This window comes from Sapajus apella, unplaced genomic scaffold, assembly GCF_009761245.1.
Source record: "Sapajus apella isolate SASKATOON/1434 unplaced genomic scaffold, GSC_monkey_1.0 scaffold11, whole genome shotgun sequence".
Classification (NCBI taxonomy): Eukaryota; Metazoa; Chordata; class Mammalia; order Primates; family Cebidae; genus Sapajus; species Sapajus apella.
In genome coordinates, this window is record NW_022436951.1 from 31,284,855 (window position 1) to 31,306,538 (window position 21,684).

Consider the following 21,684-nt stretch of genomic DNA (forward strand, 5'->3'; position numbering starts at 1 on the left):
CAGGCGTTTGTTTAGCAGTTTTCTTATTTGTGATCATTAATTTGATATGTCGTCTTATTGGACCAGTTGTATAGACATAGATATAGCAGGCAGTGTTGATTCATTCATAAACACCTCTTTGCATGATTATAAAAATGAGAGCTCTATGATATCAAGTCTTGAGAGTTAACTTTTGCTTTATGGTCACTTTTATATTTGTGGCAGAAATATTTGATTCCGGATGACTGAAATCAGCAATCCAGAACTTTCAGATTCAAAGTTCACCTTTTCCAGGTTTCATGTCCATTACCTATGTCTCAAAAAGTATTCCATCTCTCTGCGCTTCAAATTTTCAGTGCTCCTGGCCATACTACCTGCAGAGCTGGGATTCCCTAAGCCAACTGTCCCCAGCCTTTTTGGTGCCAGGGACCAGTTTGATGGAAGACAATTTTTCCATGTACTGAGGTCAGTGGGGAAGATGGTTTTAGGATGGAAGTGTTCCACCTCAGATCATTGGGCATTAGTTTGATTGTCATAAGGAGAGTGCAACCTAGATACGTCTGTTCACAATAGGGTCCACACTCCTATGAGAGTCTGATGCCACCACTGATCTGGCAGGATGTGAAGCTCAGGCTGTATGCTCGCTCATCGGCCGCTCACCTCCTGCCATGTGGCCTGGCTCCTAACAGGCCATGGACCAATACTGGTCTGTGGCCCAGGGCTTGGGGACCCCATACAACATGAACCAAGCCAGTGTCCTGAGAGGATGTTGTAGGCATTAACCCCATGTATGAAGTGCACTCGTTTTAAACGAGCTTGTCATGTTTAATTAAATCATATTTACCTTTAAATGTAATACCTCTGACATGGTGATTATCACAGATTTGATTTACTCTGCTGCATTCTGGTAAGAAGGAAGACAGATTCTAGGTAAATATGAAAGCCTATGGCTAAAGAAAAACACCCAGATTAGTAATAATAGTAGTTAAATAATAAGGTAACTATTGCTTTTAGTTATTGTGTAGTCTCAGAACAATCAACATATGTCATAGTATCTGCAGGACTATTACAAATATTAGCTTTTCGTGATAATTTATTATCATCATCTGTTTTTAAATTGTTTAAGGATTTTTAAAATGAATTTAGAAGGATTAATTAGAAGATTCCATTTAAGGAATGTTTTATTCTAGCCTTTATAACCATAACTTATTATAGATCAAGCACTGGAGACAGAGGAAATAGAAAGAAAACTTCTATAACATGCCTGACCCAAATCAGAACAGTAACCACAACGAAATTTCTGTCATTTTGTCTAGGTAGTTAATCCTTGTTTTGTTGATTACTAAGCACTCCAGTTTCTCAAAGTTGTCTGCTTCCTCCGTAAACAAGTTCTGGAATTCCTGACTCAGTCCCTCCGTAGTCTTCATTTGTGATGGTGGTACAGCTGATAGAGGGATGCGTGTAACCAACATCCAATTTTCTACTCTATCAAGTGTGAAATGTACTTGTTAGAGTCCTTCAATCAAGCTATTGTGGTGTTCTTCCAGCAGACATCGTTACTGATCCATGGCCTTGGCAGGGGTCTTTAGGATAGTGTGACAAAAAATCAGAAACCACCTGTTGGTGCTAAGGCTGAATGGGTCTGGTTATTTACTCATTGTAACCACTAATATCAAAATGGAAGCCAGTTTAGTTTCATGAAGAGTTAGTGACTGCCATGAGAGTGGTGCAGTGAGGCCACAGAACAATCTCCACGGCCTTTTAATTCATTCCGTCCAATGTGTGTTAGGACGAGCACCAACGGAAAAGGCTCTTTTAAATGTGGAAATGGGATCTTTCTTTTAAAAAATTATTCACCATTATTGTGCCATTCTTTAACATGAAAGAGAGTGTGCCTCTCTTCACAACGAAAAGGGCATCACTGCCGAAGCATAATCACAATGATCACATTTCGCTCGTCATAATTAAGTGGTGGTTGAGCTTTTCACTTTTTCTTTTGGCAGGTCTTTTTGTATTGGATTCTTGATTAACAGGACAGCTCTCACCATAGTATCAAACCAAATAAAAATCGGCAGAATGCTGAACATAGAAAGCATCCTTTTTCTCATAAGGTGAAGAAGAAAAATCTTTGGTGTCACCAGAAGCTTTCTGAGAAACCCCAAAGATGGTTTAAATGTAAAAAAGATACTTCTAAAAATTGTATTCCTTTGAGGCCAGGTGCAGCAGCTCACACCCATAATTCGAGCACTTTGGGAGGCCGAGGTGGGTGGATCACCTGAGGTCAGGAGTTCAAGACCAGCCTAGCAAACATGGCGTAACCCTGTCTCTACTAAAAATACAAAACACTAGCCAGGCATGGTGGCGGATACCTGTAATCCCAGCTACTTGGGAGGATGAGGCAGGAGAATTGCTTGAACCCAGGAGGTAGAAGTTGCAGTGAGCCGAGATCACTCCATTGGACTCCAGCCTGGGTTACAGAGTGAGACTCCATCTCAAACAAACAAACAAACAAACACAAACAAAAGTTGTATTAGTTTGACTATGGGGTTCAGATTTGTGGAAGGCAATTTCAAAAAGTGTTATCTGAGGATGCAAGATCTGAGGGTAAATCTGAAGTGGCTAAAGACAAGACAACTTCAGCTTGGCTCAGTGATACTATTTACAATAAAGCAGTTAAAGAAGTTATTAGGAACTCTAGCATTTTCATAAGCAAGGATCTTTTACTAAATATGAATTTAGAAGATTAAACTCTAGCATTTCCACAAGTGAGGAAATTTTGCTAAAAGTGATTTCAGAGATTAACAAAAGCACAAAACAATTAACAGGATATCAAGTAGGAGGATTTTCGTGATAAAAGACGCTTTTGCTCTTTGAGCATACACTATTCTTCACAATTTCTTACAGAAAACAGAGTATATACTCAATATACCCAGAGAGAAAACCCAATTCTAACTGCATATTTGTACCCTAGTTGTGCAACATTTGCAATAGAGACTTCACAAGCCTTTTCTCTATCTTGTAAGTAAACTCATCAAAATTACGCAAGCTTTATAAAACTGTCACATCTTTCATTTCTTTTCCAATTCATTATTTCCAGGCATTATAAACCAAAGCAAATAAGGTTCACTCCTTCTCAAACTCGCCATAACTTATTGCACATGCTCGAATATGTCTTACTTTATTTTATGTATTAACACACAGCCAGACGTTTTTACCTTAGACACACTTTCTTCCTTGATAAACAAAAATGCATTCCATTATCTTACAGACACATTCATATTATTTTACAATGATTGTACCTATTATAGTGTAGCAGGCAGAATAACGGTCTTCCCAAAGATGTCCACAGCCTATCCCCCCAGACCTGTGACTATGCCACCTTACATGGCCGAGAGGAATTAAGGTTGATAATCAGCTAACCTTGAGATAGGAAGAAGACCTTGGATTATCCCAGTGGACCCAATGTAATAACAGAGGTCCTTAAGAGTGGAAGAGGTAGCTGTTGGAAGCAAATGAGAGGGTCAGAGTGATGTGACATAAGAAAGACTCAGCCCACGTTGTTGCCAGTTTTAAAGGTAGAAACAGAGGGCTGCGTGCCAAGGAAGGCAGGTGGACTCTAGGAACTGGAAAAAGCAACAAAACTATTCTCTCCTAAAGCTCCCAGAATGCTGCCCTGCCCACACCCTAATTGTAGCCTAGTAATACTAGTGTTGTACTTCTAACCTGCAGAACTGTAACATAATAAATGTATCTGGTTTGAAGCACTAAACATGTGGTGATTTATTACAGCAGCATTAGAAAACTAACAGCATCAACTACTCATATTAGTTATAGCTTTGAAACAATGTAACTGAGTTATTGCCTCACAGACGTAGAGAAGGCTAGGAGACGGTTGCCTGTGTGTACTTGAGATCAGCTGAGATTCCAGAAAGCTGCCTGTGACTCACAGACTCACAATGTACTTCCTCCAACAGTCTGATATATTGTTTTTGTATTTCATGAAGTAGCAACATGAACAAGTCCAAGACATTTGTACATTAGCAGATATTTGAAGTGCATATGTGTATGTGCCTATGAGTTTCGTGGACAGTGTTTTTCCAAAATGAGGATATTTAAAAATTTTACTCAGAGGAGTTTAATGGAGTAACTCAGTAACAGATTTCTGTAGAATTCTCTAAGGTGAAGAAGAGCAACTCCTTCATGAAACAGCAGTTATTAAAATTCAGTCTAGCTGAACACTTGTTAACCTGTTTACGTTTTTAAATAATAATGTTAGCCTATCTGTCTAATAAACCTAGAACTGGAAATCTTAAAAATTCATATTATTAAAAATTGAGGAAATAAACCTATTCTTTTATAAAACAGATCACACTAACGAAAGATTTATGACATGATAAAATTGGGAAAGACACAGCTCTGTTTTGCCCCTAATATTATCAAACCAGTCTAATTTTGCAAGGATTTGCTTTAGCTAAAAATACCCCATCAACTCTTTTTACCTTAGATACCAAATATTGAAACCTCTTCAAATGTCCTTAAAGGTCCTGAAGTGTCTTAGTGCTATTTTTTTCCCTTGTCTTTGCTAACTTGGTATCAACTTTTATTCCTTTGCGTCAAATTTTTTATCCTAGCTACTAAGGCTGTTAATTTAATTCATTGTGAAATTTCTTTGTGTTTTTCTTTGAAATAAGCTTTTGTGAAAGATTTTTTTCTTAAAGGACCAGCAAATTAAAGCATTTTGAGAGTATTTTCATTGGCAATTTTTTAGTTTTCTTGTGTAATTACATATATGAGGACTTACTTGTTTCCATAAGTCAGTCAAATCAGGAGCTCCATTTGTCAGTCTCATCCAGAGAATTGAAAAGTTACACCAATTTCTAGACACAGAAAGTGTTATACACACACAACAGAAGAATCCCCATCAAACTCTTGGGCAAGCTGGAAGATTCAGGAGTTTGTAGCTGGATTTCTTATATACTATGTGCTATTTTTTTTGTAATTCTCGTCAAGTCCATTGTGGGTTTAACCAGGAGATTCATTGTAAGATTTATTGGCACCTTTTTGTCAACGCATGTTTATTGGCATATTTCTACATTTCTGTGTGACTTTTCTAATTTTTAACTTAGAAATATTATAGATTCATGGGAAATTGCAAAGATAGCAAGGAGAGGTCATGTGTATCCCTCACCTAGTACCCAGCAATGGCTATATCTTATATAACTATAACACAATATTTAAATCAGGAAAGTAACATTACAGCATGTAGGTACAGTGTCATCACATGTCTGGATTTGTATAACCATCAAGGCTCTCAAGATACAGAATTATTCCCTCAACCCAACAATATTTGTTGTACCATCTTGTCATAGTCACACTCTTCCCAACTATCCCAAACTCCTAGCAACCATTAATTTGTTCTCTATCTGTATAATTTTGTTATTTGAAGAATGTTATTTAAGTGGTATCTTACAATATAGAACCTTTTGAGATTGGCTTTTTTCACTTAGCATAATACCATTCAAATCTTTTCAGGTTGTAGCATATAGTGTTCCTTTTGATTGCTAAGTAGTATTCCATGTATTTTGTTTTGGGGGAAAAAAGGTATACACTCAGAACCTTCCAGATGTTTCCAGAGGTCAGAGACCTCCGGACAATCCAGAAGAGACCTTTCCCATGTTGGCAAGCATGCAAACATTTTCAATAACTAAGCAATACCATTTTGAATGCTTCACCAATTTGGTCTGTAAGCCACATTAACCAGTTTTAAAATATAGATTTTTTGCATATATTGCCCCTTTGATGATAGACTGTGTTTAAATTAGACATATTTATAGTGTACAAATGACAGATGTCTATAAATTAAGCTCCAACTATTTCCCAAAAGAGAAAGGAGAGACAAAACGTTCCAGCATTGTAAACATCAAACAACCCTTTATATTCAAAAGGGAAAAAACTCTTTTCACACTAACCTACAGAGATCCAATCACACAGAAATCAGCTCCTCACCTTTATATCATCAATCATTGATGAAAAGTAAATTCAGAGACGGGAGAGGATTCTAGGCTGATGGAGAAGTAGGAAGCACCAGGAATCTACCTCCCCACCTAGACACAATCACATTGGCAGAATCTATCAGCCAGGGTTATCCAGAGGGACAGAACTAATAGGATATATGTATATGTGAAAGGAATTTATTAAGGAGAATTGACTTACATGATCACAAGGTGAAACCCGATGATAGGCCATCTGCAAGCTGATGAAGACATAAACCATTAGTGGTTCAGTCTGACTCCAAAAGCCTCAAAAATGGGGAAAACAACATTGTAGCCTACAGTCTATGGCTGAAGGCCGAAGAGCCCCTGACAAACCACTGGTTTAAGTCCAAGAGTCTAGAAGCCAAAGAACCTGGCCTCTGATGTTCAAGGGCAAGAAGCATCCAGCATGGGAGAAAGATGAAAGCCAGAAGACTCAGCAAGGCATCTTATCATACCTTTTTCCATCTGCTTTTATTCTAGCCATGCTGGCAGCCAGTTGGATGGTGTCCACCCACATTGAGGGTGGGTCTGCCTCTCCCAGTCCACTGATTCAAACGTTAATCTCCTCCAGCAACACCCTCACAGACACACCCAGAAACAGCACTTTGCCAGCTGCTTAGGCATCCTTTAATCCAATCAAACTGACACCTAATATTAACCATCACAGTGACATAACTAATTTGAAACTCTGGAGTCTTTTGAAGAAGAATCCAGAAGGCTTGGACAGTAAAGTACAGTTTATTTGGTCAATCTCAGCTTAGCTCAGCAGTAGCTACCCATCCCCGACCCCTCAGCCCTGTGACAGGTAGCTGCGCATATGTTCCTAGAGCAGCTTACTTAGAGCTGTCAGAAGCCAGGGTTGGCACAAAAGACCCTGTCCTCTAAATATTGGGGATCTGTTCTTTCTGCTGATTGCTGCTTCTGACTACAGAGATACAAACACAGAGGCAAGCAGCCATTGTTGCACACACACATACCATGATTGCAAGCCCCTCTATCTTTGGCTGAAGTTATTTTCAGAGAATTTAAAGAGCTGACACCCTCACCCTCCTCATCCATTTTATTTATTTTCCTTTCCCTTTTTGGGAGCCAGTCATTAAAGACTAGCAGATTCAAAAGCAACTGCATATACAAGAGAAAATAAGAGAACCATTGCACATGCCCAGGGAAACGCTTATCCTCAGAAAACATCAGTGAAGATCTTAAGGCTAATTCTTGGCACAGAGATAGCCTAAAACAGTCAAAACAAAATAAAAACAAAAAAATAACAAACCCTGGAAAAGAAGAAGAGTCTGGTTTCCAGATAACCCATTATTACATTCAAATTTTCAGTTTCAACAACAAAAACCACAAGGCGTACAATGAAACAGGGAAGTATGACCAGTTCAAAGCAGAGGGAAACCCAAAAACATAAACCATAGCTGGAAAATGGCACAAAGGCAGACCTACTAGACAAAGACTTCAAAGCAACTGTTTTAAAGATGTTAAAAGAATTAAAGGAAGATATGGAAAAAGTCAAGAACATGATGTGTGAACAAAATGGAGACAATAAAGACATAGAAAACCTAAAAAATTTAGAGCTGAAAAGTACAATAATTGAAATGAAAATTTCACTAAAGAAATGCAAAAGCAGATTTGAGCAGGCAGAAGAAAGAATCAGCAAACTTGAAGATACAACAATTGAAATTATTGACTTTGGAGAACAGAAAGAGAAAAGATAGAAGAATAGGAGCAGAGCTTAAGGGTTCTGTGGACATCATCAAGAGGATAAACATACACACTATGAAAGACTCAGGAGAAAAAAACATGAGAAAGGGGCAGAGAGATTATTAGAGGAAGTAATGGCTAAAAACTTACCAAATTTAATGAAAGGCATAAATATAAACACTCAAGAATTCAGTGAGATTCAAATAGGATAAGCTCAAAGATACCCAGACTGAAAAACATTACAATCAAATTGCTGAAAGCCAAAGATAAAGAATCTTGAAAATCTAGAGAAGTTATTCATCACACACAAGCAATCAAAAGTAGGATTATCAGCTGATATTTTAGTCAAAATTTTGAAGGCCAGAAGGCAGTAGGTTGATATAGTTATGGTGCTGAAAGAAAAAAAAAAAAAAAAACTGTCAGCCAGGCATTCTATGTCCACCAAAAGTGAGGGAAAAATTAAGACATTCCCAGATAAACAGAAACTAAGAGAGTTCATTACCAGTAGACCTGCTCTGTAAGAAATGCTAAAGGGAGTCCTCCATGTTGAAATGAAAGAACCCTAAGCAGTAATTCAAAGGTATAAGAAGAAATAAATATCTTAGTAAAGATAAATACACAGGCAATTATAAAGCTCATATTGTTTTAACAATGGTTTATAATGCTACTTTGTTTTCTGCATGATTCAGTACATTTAAGAAAAAACAATTACTAACCTACAAGCTAACATTATTGTAACTTTGTCTTCTAACTCCACATTTTGTTGTTTACATAATTTAAGAGACTAATTCATTTTTTAAAAACCAATTATTTATGTTTTTGTACACACAATGTTAAAAGATGTAATTTTGTGACATCAATAACCAAAAAGTGTGGGATGAAACTGTAAATGAACAAAGTGTTTGTATATTATTGAAGTTAACCTGGTATAAATTCAAAATTATAATGGTATAATATTAAATGTAATCCCTGTGGTAACCACAAAGAAAATCATTAAACTATGTACACATAAGAAAATAAGAATGAAATTAAAACATTTCACTACAAAAAAATCAACACAAAGGAGATAGCAATGTAGGAAATTAGGGGCAAAAATAAGCCATAAGGCAAATGGAAAGCAAAGTAAAATGCTAGAAACAAGATCCTCTTTATTAGTAATTACTTTAAATATACATGGATAAACTCTCCAATCAAAGACAGAGGGCATTAAAAAAATACGATCCAATTATATGTTGCCTACAAAAAACTTACTTCAGATTCAAAAACAGAAACAGATTGAAAGTAAAAGGATATTTGTACATCCCTGTTCACACCATTATTCACAATAGTGAAAGTGAAGTATCAACCCAGTATTTCATCAACAGAAGAATAGCAAAATATAGTATATACACAATGGAAAATTATTCAGTCTTGAAAAGATAGTTCTGGCCAGGCGCAGTGGCTCACACCTGTAATGCCAACACTTTGGGAGGCCGACGTGGACAGATCACTTGAGGCCAGTTCAAGACAAGGCTGGTGAATATAGTGAAACCCTGTCTCTACTAAAAATACAAAAAATTAGCTGGGTGTGGTAGCACATACCTGTAATCTCAGCTACTCAGGAGGCTGAGGCACGAAAATTGCTTGAATCCAGGAGGCCGAGATTACAGTCAGCTGAAATTGAACCACTGCACTCCACCCTGGATCACAGGGTGAGACTGGAAAAAGTAGAATGTACATTCTGACATACATTATGACATGGATGAACCTTGAGGACATTATGCTAAGTGAAATAATTCAGTCACAAAAACAAAACTTTTATGATGCCATTTACATGAGGTACCTAGGGTTGTCAAATTCGTAGAGACAGAAAGTAGAATGGGGCTTTCCGGGGAGTGAAGGGAGGGGTTGGGGAGTTGTTTAAATGTTTTTAAAGTTTCAATTTTGCAAGGTGAAAAGAGTTCTGGAGATGTATGATTGTAGAATGATAAGATTCTATATAATATCAACAAACTGTATACTTGAAATGGTAATTTTTAATGTATTTTACTGCAATAAAAAGGTTTTCTGGAAAAAAATAAACTCAGAGCACCACGGCAAAAACTCATAGGTCAGTTTTAGCAGCTCAGGAAGCAGGAAGGTCATAGAACTACTGAGACCTCAAAGACAAAGGAGTCATGATGTTTCTCATCTAGAGTTGCTCTATAGTCCAGCTGACCTTCTGAAAAAAATACTTTTTCTCTAATCAGTTTGAGACATTTAAGTTTATAATGGTGCCCAACAAAGACCACCTCCACACAGGACTGCATCAGCGATCAGAAGAGATCTATAATCAGTGTAGGAAGGGACTCAAGTCATCTGCTTCCTTAGAGAATGCAGGTGTTTAGACCATGAGACCACCACTCAACCTTCCTGCCACCAATGGGAAAACCAAGTGGTAATATGCACATCAACAACCAAAACAGGCTTAGTTCAGAAACAGAAATAGAAAGTCACAAACACAACACAGCAGCAGTCAACAAGAGCGAGGCTGTGACCTCACCATGAAATCGCCACCAGCTCCTTTCTACACAAGCATTCTGTAAGGAGTGCCTTTCTTGGGCAACATGGTTTGTTAAATCTCCTGAGTAAGTCCATGGGGCTACCTTAGCATACCCAACAATGCTTAACAGAAGACTTCCAGAATGAAGCATTGCAAAGAGAAAATATTTTTTGCTTGCAGTTTTTCAAGAAAATATGGATTTAGAAAACTGGTTCACCAAGTATTAAATACAGGTATTTGAAGGAAACGCACACACACGCAGTGGAAATGATAGAAGAGCTACGAGGTTGCAGTTAGTCCATCGATGATGAGAATAGTCTTTTTTCCACACTATTATATTATCACCGATGGTTGTCTCTTATCAGTATTGCAAAAGTCAGAGATGTTGTAGAGACTAAGTAATTTAATGGCCCAAGGATTCATTTCTGTTGGGAACTTTAGCAAGAAAGAGTGACTGTTTGTGGCAGTGGCAGTGGTAGAGTCTTGTTTTGTATCGTTTTGATCTGGGCAACAAGCTTTTCTCTTTTAAAAAATAAAATATGGAACATGTCACAAATTTACGGGTTACCTTTGCACAGGGGCCATGCTAATCTTTCTCTGTATCATTCCAGTTTTAGTATATGTGCTGCCGAAGCGAGCACCATGATTTCCCTTTTTCACATGTCATTCCGTGATGGTGGATCATTGGTAGCACATTTATTCAAATAGAAGCAAGGCAAGATATCCATTTTGCCTTCATAAATCTAGTTATTCTTTGAACCTGATGACCTACTTGTCTCTCTGATGGGATTTTGGTATGCGATCCTCTCATGTAAGCAATATAACTTATTTTGCATGTTTTTCTTTGTGCGGAAAATAATGCCCAACTTATTCATTAATATTAAGCTTTAAGACTCATTTGGTTTTTACTACTCTCTGTGTTACTCCAGTGTGACACCTCTGAATCATGTCCCTCCATTACCTCCACATTTCCCAGGGCTTCAAGCCCTGTCAGTTGCTTCTTAAGAATTTCCATCACGGCTGCTCTCCTGCTCTTGATCCTCCCATGATCTCCTTTCTGTAGTCACTGGTCCTTGTTTGTTCCTGAAATATTATAGCTTCCTGCCAAATGAATGACTCACTCTATTATTTTCAGTCTGTGTCATACCTTTTACTTATTTTTGAACCAAATTAAATCTAGAAGAAGGTGGAGTCAGCTATGTGTGGTGGCTCACGCCTGTAATCTCAGCACTTTGGGAGGCCAAGGTGGGCAGATCACTTGTGGCAGGAATTTGAGACCAGCCTAGCCAATATGGCGAAACCCCACCTCTACTAAAATTCAAAAGTTAGCCAGGTGTGGTGGTGTATGCCTGTAGTCATACCTACTTGGGAGGCTGAGGCAGGAGAATCACTTAAATCCTGGAGGCAGAGGTTGCAGTGAGCTGAGATCATGCTACTGCACTCCAGTCTGGGCAACAGAGTGAGACTCTGTCTTAAAAAAAATAGAAGAAGAAGAAGGTGGTGTAGTCAGGTGGAGTGGTCATCTATCTGCAGTGGTTACTAGTGGTGTCTGCCCCTTTTGAGGGCCTAAGCAGGTCATTCCAAGACAGGCACCTCCTCTCTCCCATGCCAGGTTCAGGCACAGGGTGAAGCCTATGCTGTTTTATTCTCCTCTGCACCCACAGAGAATCCTAATGCATCACAGGGCCACTGCTGGGCTCCAATTACCCTTTATGTTCCTGGGACTGTGCAGAACCTCCAACAACCTCCACGTGGTGAACCAGCCTCTTTCTTCCCTAGTCCTAAAACAACCCCACCTCTCCAGCCATTGTATATACAGGGACATTCTTTCTTCCCCAGTCCTAAAACAACCCCATCTTCATCCATTTCTCTCTCTAAAAAGAAAAGAAAACAATTTGATCACCTTGATGGTGTCAAGCTGTAAAAATAAAAGTTTAACCCACCCATTTTGCAGTTTCCTGTTGCCATTGTGATACAAAAAAGGGAATTAACTTCTTTTACCCTCTGAAGAAATCTCAGACCTCAAAGACCCAAATGTCTAACTGAACAGTAGAGGAGAAGAGTCAAGATTCCTCCTACTGGGTAGCAAGAATAGCTTTTCAGCTCTTTCAACTGTTTAGAAACTTAGGTTAAAAAGAAAACACAGGATATGGAACAGTTACAGTAACACACTACCTTGAGTTGTAGTGCTTAAAATTTCACTAGAAGTCTCGAGGAAGAGAACTTTATTGTTAAGAGAAAGGCTATATGTTTCTTCCACCTTCAGTTTTACTATTCTGAAACCTTCCTTCTTAATGCACCAGAATCCTCTTTGTAAAGCATCAAGTTGATCTTATTGCCCGTTTAACATACAAAAAAATCCTAAATGTCCACCTCCTGAATCAAGCCTTCCATAACAACTCCAGTCCTGTCTAATTTGTCTCTTCCATGAACTACTGTTATTTTTTTTTTTTTTTTGAGACGGAGTTTCGCTCTTGTTACCCAGGCTGGAGTGCAATGGCACGATCTCGGCTCACTGCAACCTCCGCCTCCCGGGTTCAGGCAATTCTCCTGCCTCAGCCTCCTGAGTAGCTCGGATTACAGGCACGTGCCACCATGCCCAGCTAATTTTTTGTATTTTTAGTAGAGATGGGGTTTCACCACGTTGACCAGGATTGTCTCGATCTCTTGACCTCGTGATCCGCCCGCCTCGGCCTCCCAAAGTGCTGGGATTACAGGCGTGAGCCACCGCGCCCGGCCCATGAACTACTGTTATAAACACACAAGACAAGGTCACTTGCATCTGTAATTATTCTATATCCCATATTTTATTATTTCCGTAATCACCTTCAAAGTTTCTGACATTAGAAAGAGCTAAAAATCTTTTCTTGCACCCAAATTTTCTGTGAAGATAGGATTTAAATTTCACTGTAAAAAGACAGCATTTTCAACACAAAATTAAAGGCTAAAAAAGAATTGTAACCTTTTAAAATAATTAACAAAGTTTGCCCAGAGGTTTTTTTCTCCATGGAATAATATTACCGGATTTGTTTCTTTACTTGGATGGTCAAAAATACAGACTAAAATATATACCTCCAGATAGACTGATAGACTTAATGAAAAATCTCCATTTGCCTAGTAAAATGTCAGTGACCTATATTGGAAATATTAGAAATAAAATAATTCCAATGAGTTTCCTCAACAGTAAAGTTGTGAGACGTTAAATATGATAGTGACTCCTGATCTTTTCCATATCATAGGGCACATGGAAAATGATAGTACTTGTATGGCACACTGGGGTGAGTGGAAGAGGCTGCTCTGCAGGGGTTGGGTACCTGCCATCTACTTATTATCTATAAATAAGCTAACATGCCAGGGACACCTGCCTCTTAATCAGGACTCAAGGATTGGGAAGCGGTGGAGGATGAAACTACATCTTCATATTTAGATGATGTAATTTTCAAAATGATTATACCAAGAAACCTAAAACATACAACAGCTGAATTCTCACCCTCTCTTCATTTTGGGTTTTCCCCTTGACAGTGTCCAAGCTCACCAAACCGTTCTCCATATACCGTCAAGGGTGTAAATGTCCCTGTATATACAAGGGCTGAAATATTTTTTCAGTTATTTTGCCCTTCCTTCATCGCTTTCCTTATAAGGAAAAGTAAAAAGGAACACACTGGTCATCTCATGTCTATGGAGCTCAAATTTGTCTGCTAATGATTTGTGGGGGTTAATGAACTGATAGCATCTCCAGCATGCTGAGCTCTACAAAAGTTAACTCTTAACCAGAGTTAAGCCTGATTGAATGATAAATAGATAAACTATTTTAGGTGCTGTCATTAGAAATTAAATATGCTCCATTTTGGGGGTTTGCAGGCAAACCATTTTTGTCAGACACTTCCTCAGCTATCATCAAGTGAATGAACACACTTTTCTATTTCAGTAATTTAAGCATCAGCATTTTCTCTCTAAGCTAAAATAAGCCACCTAAACATAGGATAAGAGCAGATACCAAAATTACAAGGGCCTGTGTTTTATGTATCACTGCCTGAAATCAAGATACCACTGCCTGTTCCCACAAGGTTCCCTTCCTGCTGCCAGGCACCATGCACCTGAGAATTCAATAGCAGAAGAAGATATTATTTATAGATCTAGATGGAGGTGAAATATTTCATATAGCTTTTAGGAGCTAGCTAAATATGCCTCATTGGGGGATGGGAGACAAGAAAGGGATCTAACTTGAGGCACTTGCCTCAATTCCATCTGAAAAATGTGAGAACAGCCAGCTTTGCTACAGGCACGCACTCACTTACTTCCAGAAGTAAATTAAAGGAGCAGAAATGGAAGCTGCAGGTGGGATAAATTAATTGTCTTGCAGCGTTACTGGTAATGCCTAAAGTGCTTTGTAAACTAAAAGTACTCCATAAATATGTCATTATAAGTACCTTTATCATTGGGAATAGTCAGATTAACAATGCTAAAGTGAATTAAGGAAGCAGAATTGGATTTTATTATGTTTTTCGCACAAAAACACACCAAATTAGTGTTACATGGTAGAACTACACAGTAAAGTACCATCAGAGAGACAAACAGCATCAGGTTACTGTAGGTCAAAGGACACATAGTCACAGACTGTCAAGTGCCTCTCTCCTGCTTTCCATGTTTCTCTTTGCTTTAAAGGACTCAAAACTCAGGACTCATATATGTGATCATGTTCCCCACACATTAGCGCTTTGACTCTTGTTAAAAAATACAGGTCCTGACATAGCTTTCATTAAGGTATTTTTGAGGGTTATGTTAGAATTTCCATACATTTTTCTTGACTTCTATAAATATCAAGCAAGAACATAACCATACCTAACACCTATTGAGTCCTGTGTCCTTGTTCATCCCTGTGTGTTAAATACTTTCCATACATTCACTCATTTATGCTTTACAGCAACCTTGTATGGTCGGTACCGTTATTGTCTTGCTTTAGAGACTGAAAAAACTGAGGCGTAAGAGGCATGAAATAACTTGCCCATGAAATAACGTGCTTTGATCCCAGGTCAGTCTAGCAACAGAGTGCACGCACCGCCATGAGGAATGACTGCTTTTTCTCTATAGCTGTGTCCAAAGTTACCCAATAGAGAACGTTCAGTGGTGGGAAACAAACAATATTGCATAAACGGGGCCTCTTGTAGTCTCTTCTCCCCCATACCCACCTCTGCCACTACCTTCTGCCTTCACCTTGACCTCCTTTCAAGTCTTCCCTTTATTTTCTTTTCCAGGCAAATATGCCATGCGAGACCTAGTCCACAGACTTCCAGGTGGGAACAACAGCAACAGCACGGCAAGCAAGGCCATGTCGGATGACACAGTGACAGCCGTCTGCTGCACCCTGCACGAAGTGATTACCAAGAACATGGAGAACGCCAAGGCCTTACGGGATGCCGGTGGCATCGAGAAGTTGGTCAGCATCTCCAAAAGCAAAGGAGATAAGTAAGTTACCTGGTGACATCATATCTCTGTCCTGGTAAAATTGGTTCTGAATGTGCCTTTTAACTATGATTGTCACCGAAAGTATTTGTCTCTGAGAATCAAGAGAAGGAAAATGGCAAATGGTTTCCAGTCTTCTCTCTCTCTTTTTTTTATTTTGGATTTTTTTTTATACTTTAAGTTCTGGGGTACATTCACAGAACGTGCAGGTTTGTTACATAGGTATACTCGTGCCATGGTGGTTTGCTGCATCCATCCCCCCATCATCTACATTACGTATTTCTCCTAATGTTAGCCCTCCCCAATCCCCCACACCTCTATGCCTCCCCAAGTCCCCAATCCCCCGACATGCCCCGGTGTGTGATGCTCCCCTCCCTGTGTCCATGTGTTCTACCATTTGACCCAGCAATCCCCAGTCTTCCCTCTTACTGTTGGTAAAGTGGACTTGACAAACCAGCACACCCAGGTGCTCCTTCCACCTGGAAGAGACATGAATTCAACCCAGATACGTGGAAGTGTTTTGTCGTTGCTGTTCCTCTGTGGTAGGAGGTCCACGTGTTGACAATGTCTCTGTATCCTTCTGCTCTTTGCCTCTTTAGCTCTGCAACCAGGTCAGGTCCACTTTACCAACATCACAGCAGCCACCAAGTCATAGCAAGTCACATGCAGGAAGGATGAGGGAGGAGACGAGGTGTGATGGAGTCAGAGAACTCAGCTCTAAGCTAGTACCCTCCCTTACAAGCTCTGAGATGTGGGGCAGATATTTAATTTAACAAGTCACTATGCCTATACTTTCCGATCTAAACCCAATGGAGAGGCTATCACAATATTCTAGCTGGTCAAATCTTATAGAATGAGTAGAAATTTCCCAGGCAAAGGGGATAGTGGTGAGAAAGGAGAGCCTTCATGCAGGTAGAACAAAAAAAGATGAGACTTGGTGTCAAAGCAACTGCACCTCCTTGAATAGGAATGCCCCCCCACCCCAGTTTTTAAGAACCAACAGTATCTTACTATATACAGCCAGAAAACAGCTTCACAAGGCAGCACATCAGTATGTCAGTAAGGTGTCAATTTTACAGAAACCTTCACTAACCTTAATTAAATTTTGCCTCTTGGAAGTTCTTCCGTGTAATCAAATAAGATTAAAAGGGTAAACATTTTGTTATCAAGAATCTATTTCTTGACTTTTCATTCCCTGCCAAGCCACCCCTCCCCCATCCTTTCACATCTAAATGCTAAATAATTTTTCTTTTGTTATTAAACACTTTGAGGGATGCACTTTCAGACTTTCCGGAAATTCTGTCTCATTATGTCACTTGATTCAGGATATTGCCAACGTATTATGGAAGATTCAGAATTTCTGTTTAAGCACTTGGAAACCTCCAGATAGGCTCGATCAACTATTTTGCATTTGGATTTGAATGTTTTCTTATATCAAGTAGAGAAGCCCCACTGGACTCATACAATAATTGCGCAGTGTAGATTGTTGGCTTGAATTATATCTTACGCTATTGTACTTACAATACAGTACCATACTACATAGGCAGGAAACGATGTGGTTTTCTTCTTATTTAGCTTCAGTAGACCTTTGAAACCTCTAATTGAAGTGCTTACCTGTTTTGAGCATTAAGAGTTTAATATGGTAATGCTTTTTTGAGCGTACACACCCACACACACAATGAAACCACAGTCCGCAAAACAGTCTGATATATTTTTGTCTATATTCATGAGACATTCAAAGATTAAAGTATTTTCTCTGAATTATACAGTTAGAGAGCTTTGAGGAGTGGTTTGGCGTGCATTAATTCTCTCTCACTGTATGAGCAGCCCTACGGCAATAAGCATCACTAAATGGGCCTGAAAGAGGGGGAAAAATGTTTTATTGAGCCCTATAGTCAAAGAAAATTATTTGGTGAAACTAATTTGAAAATCACTTGAGGAAACCATCTATGAAATAATACATATCCATGTTGCTAAGGTCCTGATAAGCCAGGGCCAATCTTGATTATTGTTAATGGGAAGATTTTTTTCACTACAGATGATCTCATAAATGCCCTTGAATTTGGCTGAAATTTTTTCTATAGAATAGGCACTCATTTCATCTCATTGTTCCTTTATCTCTTTTTCCAGTGGCAGCAGCCTGGATTTATGAGTTTAATAAGAAGTGTTAAATTGGATTGAATCAAGCACCTTCCTGGTTACAATTCTCTCGATTAGTCGGTCTCATTCACTGTTTCATGTAGTTTATCTCATTTTTCTTATATACTGACTAATGTGGGGATCAAAACAAGGTTTTTATAACTACATTTATCCTCATCTCCTACCTACACTTCAATTTTATTATTGCTTTTCACTGCTCCCTAAAACAAAATGAATCCAGAAGAATTGCTCCAAATCTGAGCATGAAACTCACCATTTCTGACTCAATTCTGTTATGATAGTAGGCATGGAAATTCCCATGGACTTCCAGACAAATTTTAAGGAAATAGAATTTATTGAAAATCAAATTTTTGGAATTGCGGTTAATTTAATAATTGGGAACAGCAGGAAAACAAATACACAGTAGTTCATTCATAAAATGATTGCATATCTGCCCACCCTAAATTTTCCTTAAAAACTTATTCCCAGAAATAAGTTCAGTTTAAAACTGATTTTTATTTGTGATAGTATGGGAACACACAGAGGGAAGAAACATGCCTTGCTATGATTCTCCATTTTATGTATTTATACATTTTCTTTATATATATATATATATATATATATATATATATATATATACAAGCTTAAATATGCAGCGATGTTAATGAGTCAGATTGGCGAGTTGCCAGTCCCAGTCTGCCATAACTGCACAACTCACGGTGTCTGGCGGACACAACCATGGGAGCTGGTGTTCTGGGACCCCGCCACTGGCACAGCTGTGTTGACAGCCACAGTGAACTGCACCAGCTGACGTCTTCACCACCCCTGACTTGACAGCTCTGATGAAGATCAGACTCCAATTGTGTAGTTGTTATTAATTCTTATAGAAGTCTTATACTCGCCATTTTGAAATCTTGAAAACTTACTCTTTTCACATCATTTCAAACATCCATTATGGACATTCTGTCATGTTCACCTGTCTCAAGAATACATTTGTTTTCTTCTCAATTTTAACAGTTATATAGGAAGTTGTGTTGAATGTGTCACTGTATTTTGTCATAAGACGGAAAAGCTATTAACAGACTCAACTGTTATTGTCAGTAAAGAACTGCGTATTGTTGCTTGGGTTATAATCACATGTCACATTAGAAACACTCAATTGTCCAAGTCCTTCAGTCAATACTTAGAAGAGTTTTTCAGGTAGAAATTTCTATGGTACCCATCTAGTGAATGCATCAAAATTAAAGTCTAAAGAGAAAGCCAAGTTTCTTTGACCTTCACATGTTAGTATAACACCGTGATGTACTGGCATTTTAATCGAGAGGTTAAAACCAGCTGTTCATTACACATTTGCAGTCTCTTTCTGGTTTGTAACTACGCAAGAGCTAGAAACAAAAGACTAGACCATATCAGAGGAATTTATGCATCCTAATTATGTTTCAACTACACTATCACTACCTGAATGTTAAAATGTATTTTTCTAGAGTTGCTTGACCATTGTTATGAACAAATATTTAGCTACATGATAAAATACAACAAAATATCACATTAAATCTTGGTTCAGCATTGATTATATGAGAATGAAATGTAGCTTCATCTGGATTCATGGAAAGATCTAAAATTCCCTGTCTTTAAGTCAAAGGAATGACAGGTATACCTTAGAGATAGTGTCTGTTTGGTTTCACACTACTGCAACAAAGCGAATATCTCAATAAAGCAAATCGCACAACTTGTTTAGTTTATGTTATAGAAATATTGTCTTTCCTTAAAAGTCATGAACCAACTTCTGCTAGCTTTGAACTTTTCTCCTGTAGCATTTTTTTTTTTTTTTTTTTTTTACCTCTTCAAGCCTTCATAAAATTAAGAGACTTAGGGCCTTGCTCTGGATTAGGTTTTAGCTGAAGGGAGAATTGTGACTGGTTTGATCTTTTATCCAAACCACTCAAACTTTCTCTGTATCAACAAGAAGCCTGTTTTGCTCGCTTATTATTCATGTGTTCACTGGGGCAACACTTTTAATTTTCTTCAAGAACTTTTCCTTTGCATTCACAACTTGACTCACTGGCACAACAGGCTGAGCTTTTGGCCTGCGTGGCTTCTGGCATGCCTTCCTCACTAAGCTTAATCGTTTCTAGCTTTTGATTTAAAGTGAGAGACGTGCAACCCTTTCTTTCACTTGAACACTTGGGGGCCATTGTAGAGTTATTAATTGGCCTAATTTCACCATTATTTTATCTCACGGAAGAGAAGAGGGAGGCCTGAGGAGAGAGAGAGGAGGAATCGCCAGTCAGTGGAGCAGTCAGAACACACAGCATGTATTGATTACGGTTGCTGTCTTACATGAACGCAGTTCGTGGTGCTTCCAAACAGTTAGAGAAGTAACATCAAGGAGCACTGATGACAGATCACTATCGTAGATAGAATAATAATGAAGATGTTTGAAATATTACAAGAACTACAGAACTGTGACACAGCTGTCCCACTCAGTATTGTCTTTCCTGTCTTTCCTTCATCAGACACTCTCCAAAAGTGGTCAAGGCCGCATCTCAGGTCCTCAACAGCATGTGGCAGTACCGAGATCTGAGGAGTCTCTACAAAAAGGTAAGGCTGGCTTCACCTGGGCTCTGAGCTAAACACTCAGTGTGGGGCTCTGAGATGCATCACAGACGTGGAGGGCACCTTCCCACAGACTCAGGCATTGAAACACAACTAAAACGAGAATCGGCGAAGAAGCCAGAAAAGAGGCCATGTGTCCCCTGAGTAGCTCCGAAGATCCATGAACTTTCTGGACAGGACAGACCCATGCTCACAGGGTCTTACCCTAAATCATCTTACAGAAAAGAAAACAAGCTAATTTTCCTGAGCTTCACTATTCTACAATAGACTAAAAAGTAATGACAGTGAGATTTTCAAAAAAAAAAAAAAAAAAGCACCAACAAATGTTAAGTAATTTTGGAGATAAATAAATGTGTGTGTGTATAATGTACATATTTATATATATAATATATATATTATATATGTTAATATATAAAAATATATATTTATATATATTATATATATATATTAATATATACAAATATGTGGAAAGTGAGAAACAGAGCATGCAATTCAGGAAATCAAGAACCATTACACACTAGGAACAGTGAATAGGAGACTCAACTGTCTGATCCGTGTCCCTAAGGCCCTGAGAACCTCACGGTGTTATGTCCAAAGGGAAAAAGACGGTGCTCCAGTGACAAACGTGGGTCACCTAGATGCTCGGCGTTTTTTCAGTGCACTCTCGCAAGGCAGGCAGGAGTTCATATCGCATGCCTCCAAGGAGTCCTCACCCTCAATGTGACTCACAAATGCCTTAAGAGAAAACAGTCACATCTAGAAAGTTTTATTTGAGACCTCACGTCCAAACGCTGCTCAGTGTTGGATGCCTACCTTTTCTTTTTTGGTTAGGAGGGGAGAATTTTTTTAACGTTTCCCAAAAGTTACTGTTACGTTGTGACAAGGCCATCAAGTATGGAAGTTTAAATTTGAGTTAACAAATAGGGGTAGAGGGCTATGCACGGTGGCTCATGCCTGTAATCTCAGCATTTTGGGAGGCCAAGGTGGGCAGATCACCTAAGGTCAGGAGTTTGAGACCATGGCCAACATGGTGAAACCCCGTCTCTACTAAAAATAAAAAATTAAAAAAAATGCTGGGCATCGTAATGGGGCCTGTAATCCTGGCTACTCAGGAGGCTCATGCCGGAGAATCACTTGAACCCAGAAGGCAGAGGTTGAGGTGAGCCAAGATCGCACTACTGAACTCCAGCCTGGGCAACAGAGCAAGACTCCATCTCAAAAAAA

The 21,684-nt window shown here is 38.8% G+C and overlaps 1 protein-coding gene and 1 non-coding gene across 14 annotated transcripts in view; one reads left to right on the forward strand and one right to left on the reverse strand.

Moving 5' to 3' along the window:
• The window catches only part of CTNND2 (catenin delta 2), a 944,995-nt gene that overhangs the window by 879,825 nt on the left and 43,486 nt on the right, over nucleotides 1–21,684 (forward strand). For all 13 annotated transcript variants that reach the window (XM_032278818.1, XM_032278821.1, XM_032278825.1 and 10 more), the window contains 2 exons: nucleotides 15,498–15,708; nucleotides 20,361–20,445. In XM_032278818.1, coding sequence (XP_032134709.1) covers nucleotides 15,498–15,708; nucleotides 20,361–20,445 — 296 coding nt within the window. The remainder of the gene's footprint in view (nucleotides 1–15,497; nucleotides 15,709–20,360; nucleotides 20,446–21,684) is intronic.
• LOC116552478 lies at nucleotides 10,776–10,883 on the reverse strand. The gene has a single exon (XR_004269408.1). It is a non-coding gene; the product is annotated as a U6 spliceosomal RNA (small nuclear RNA).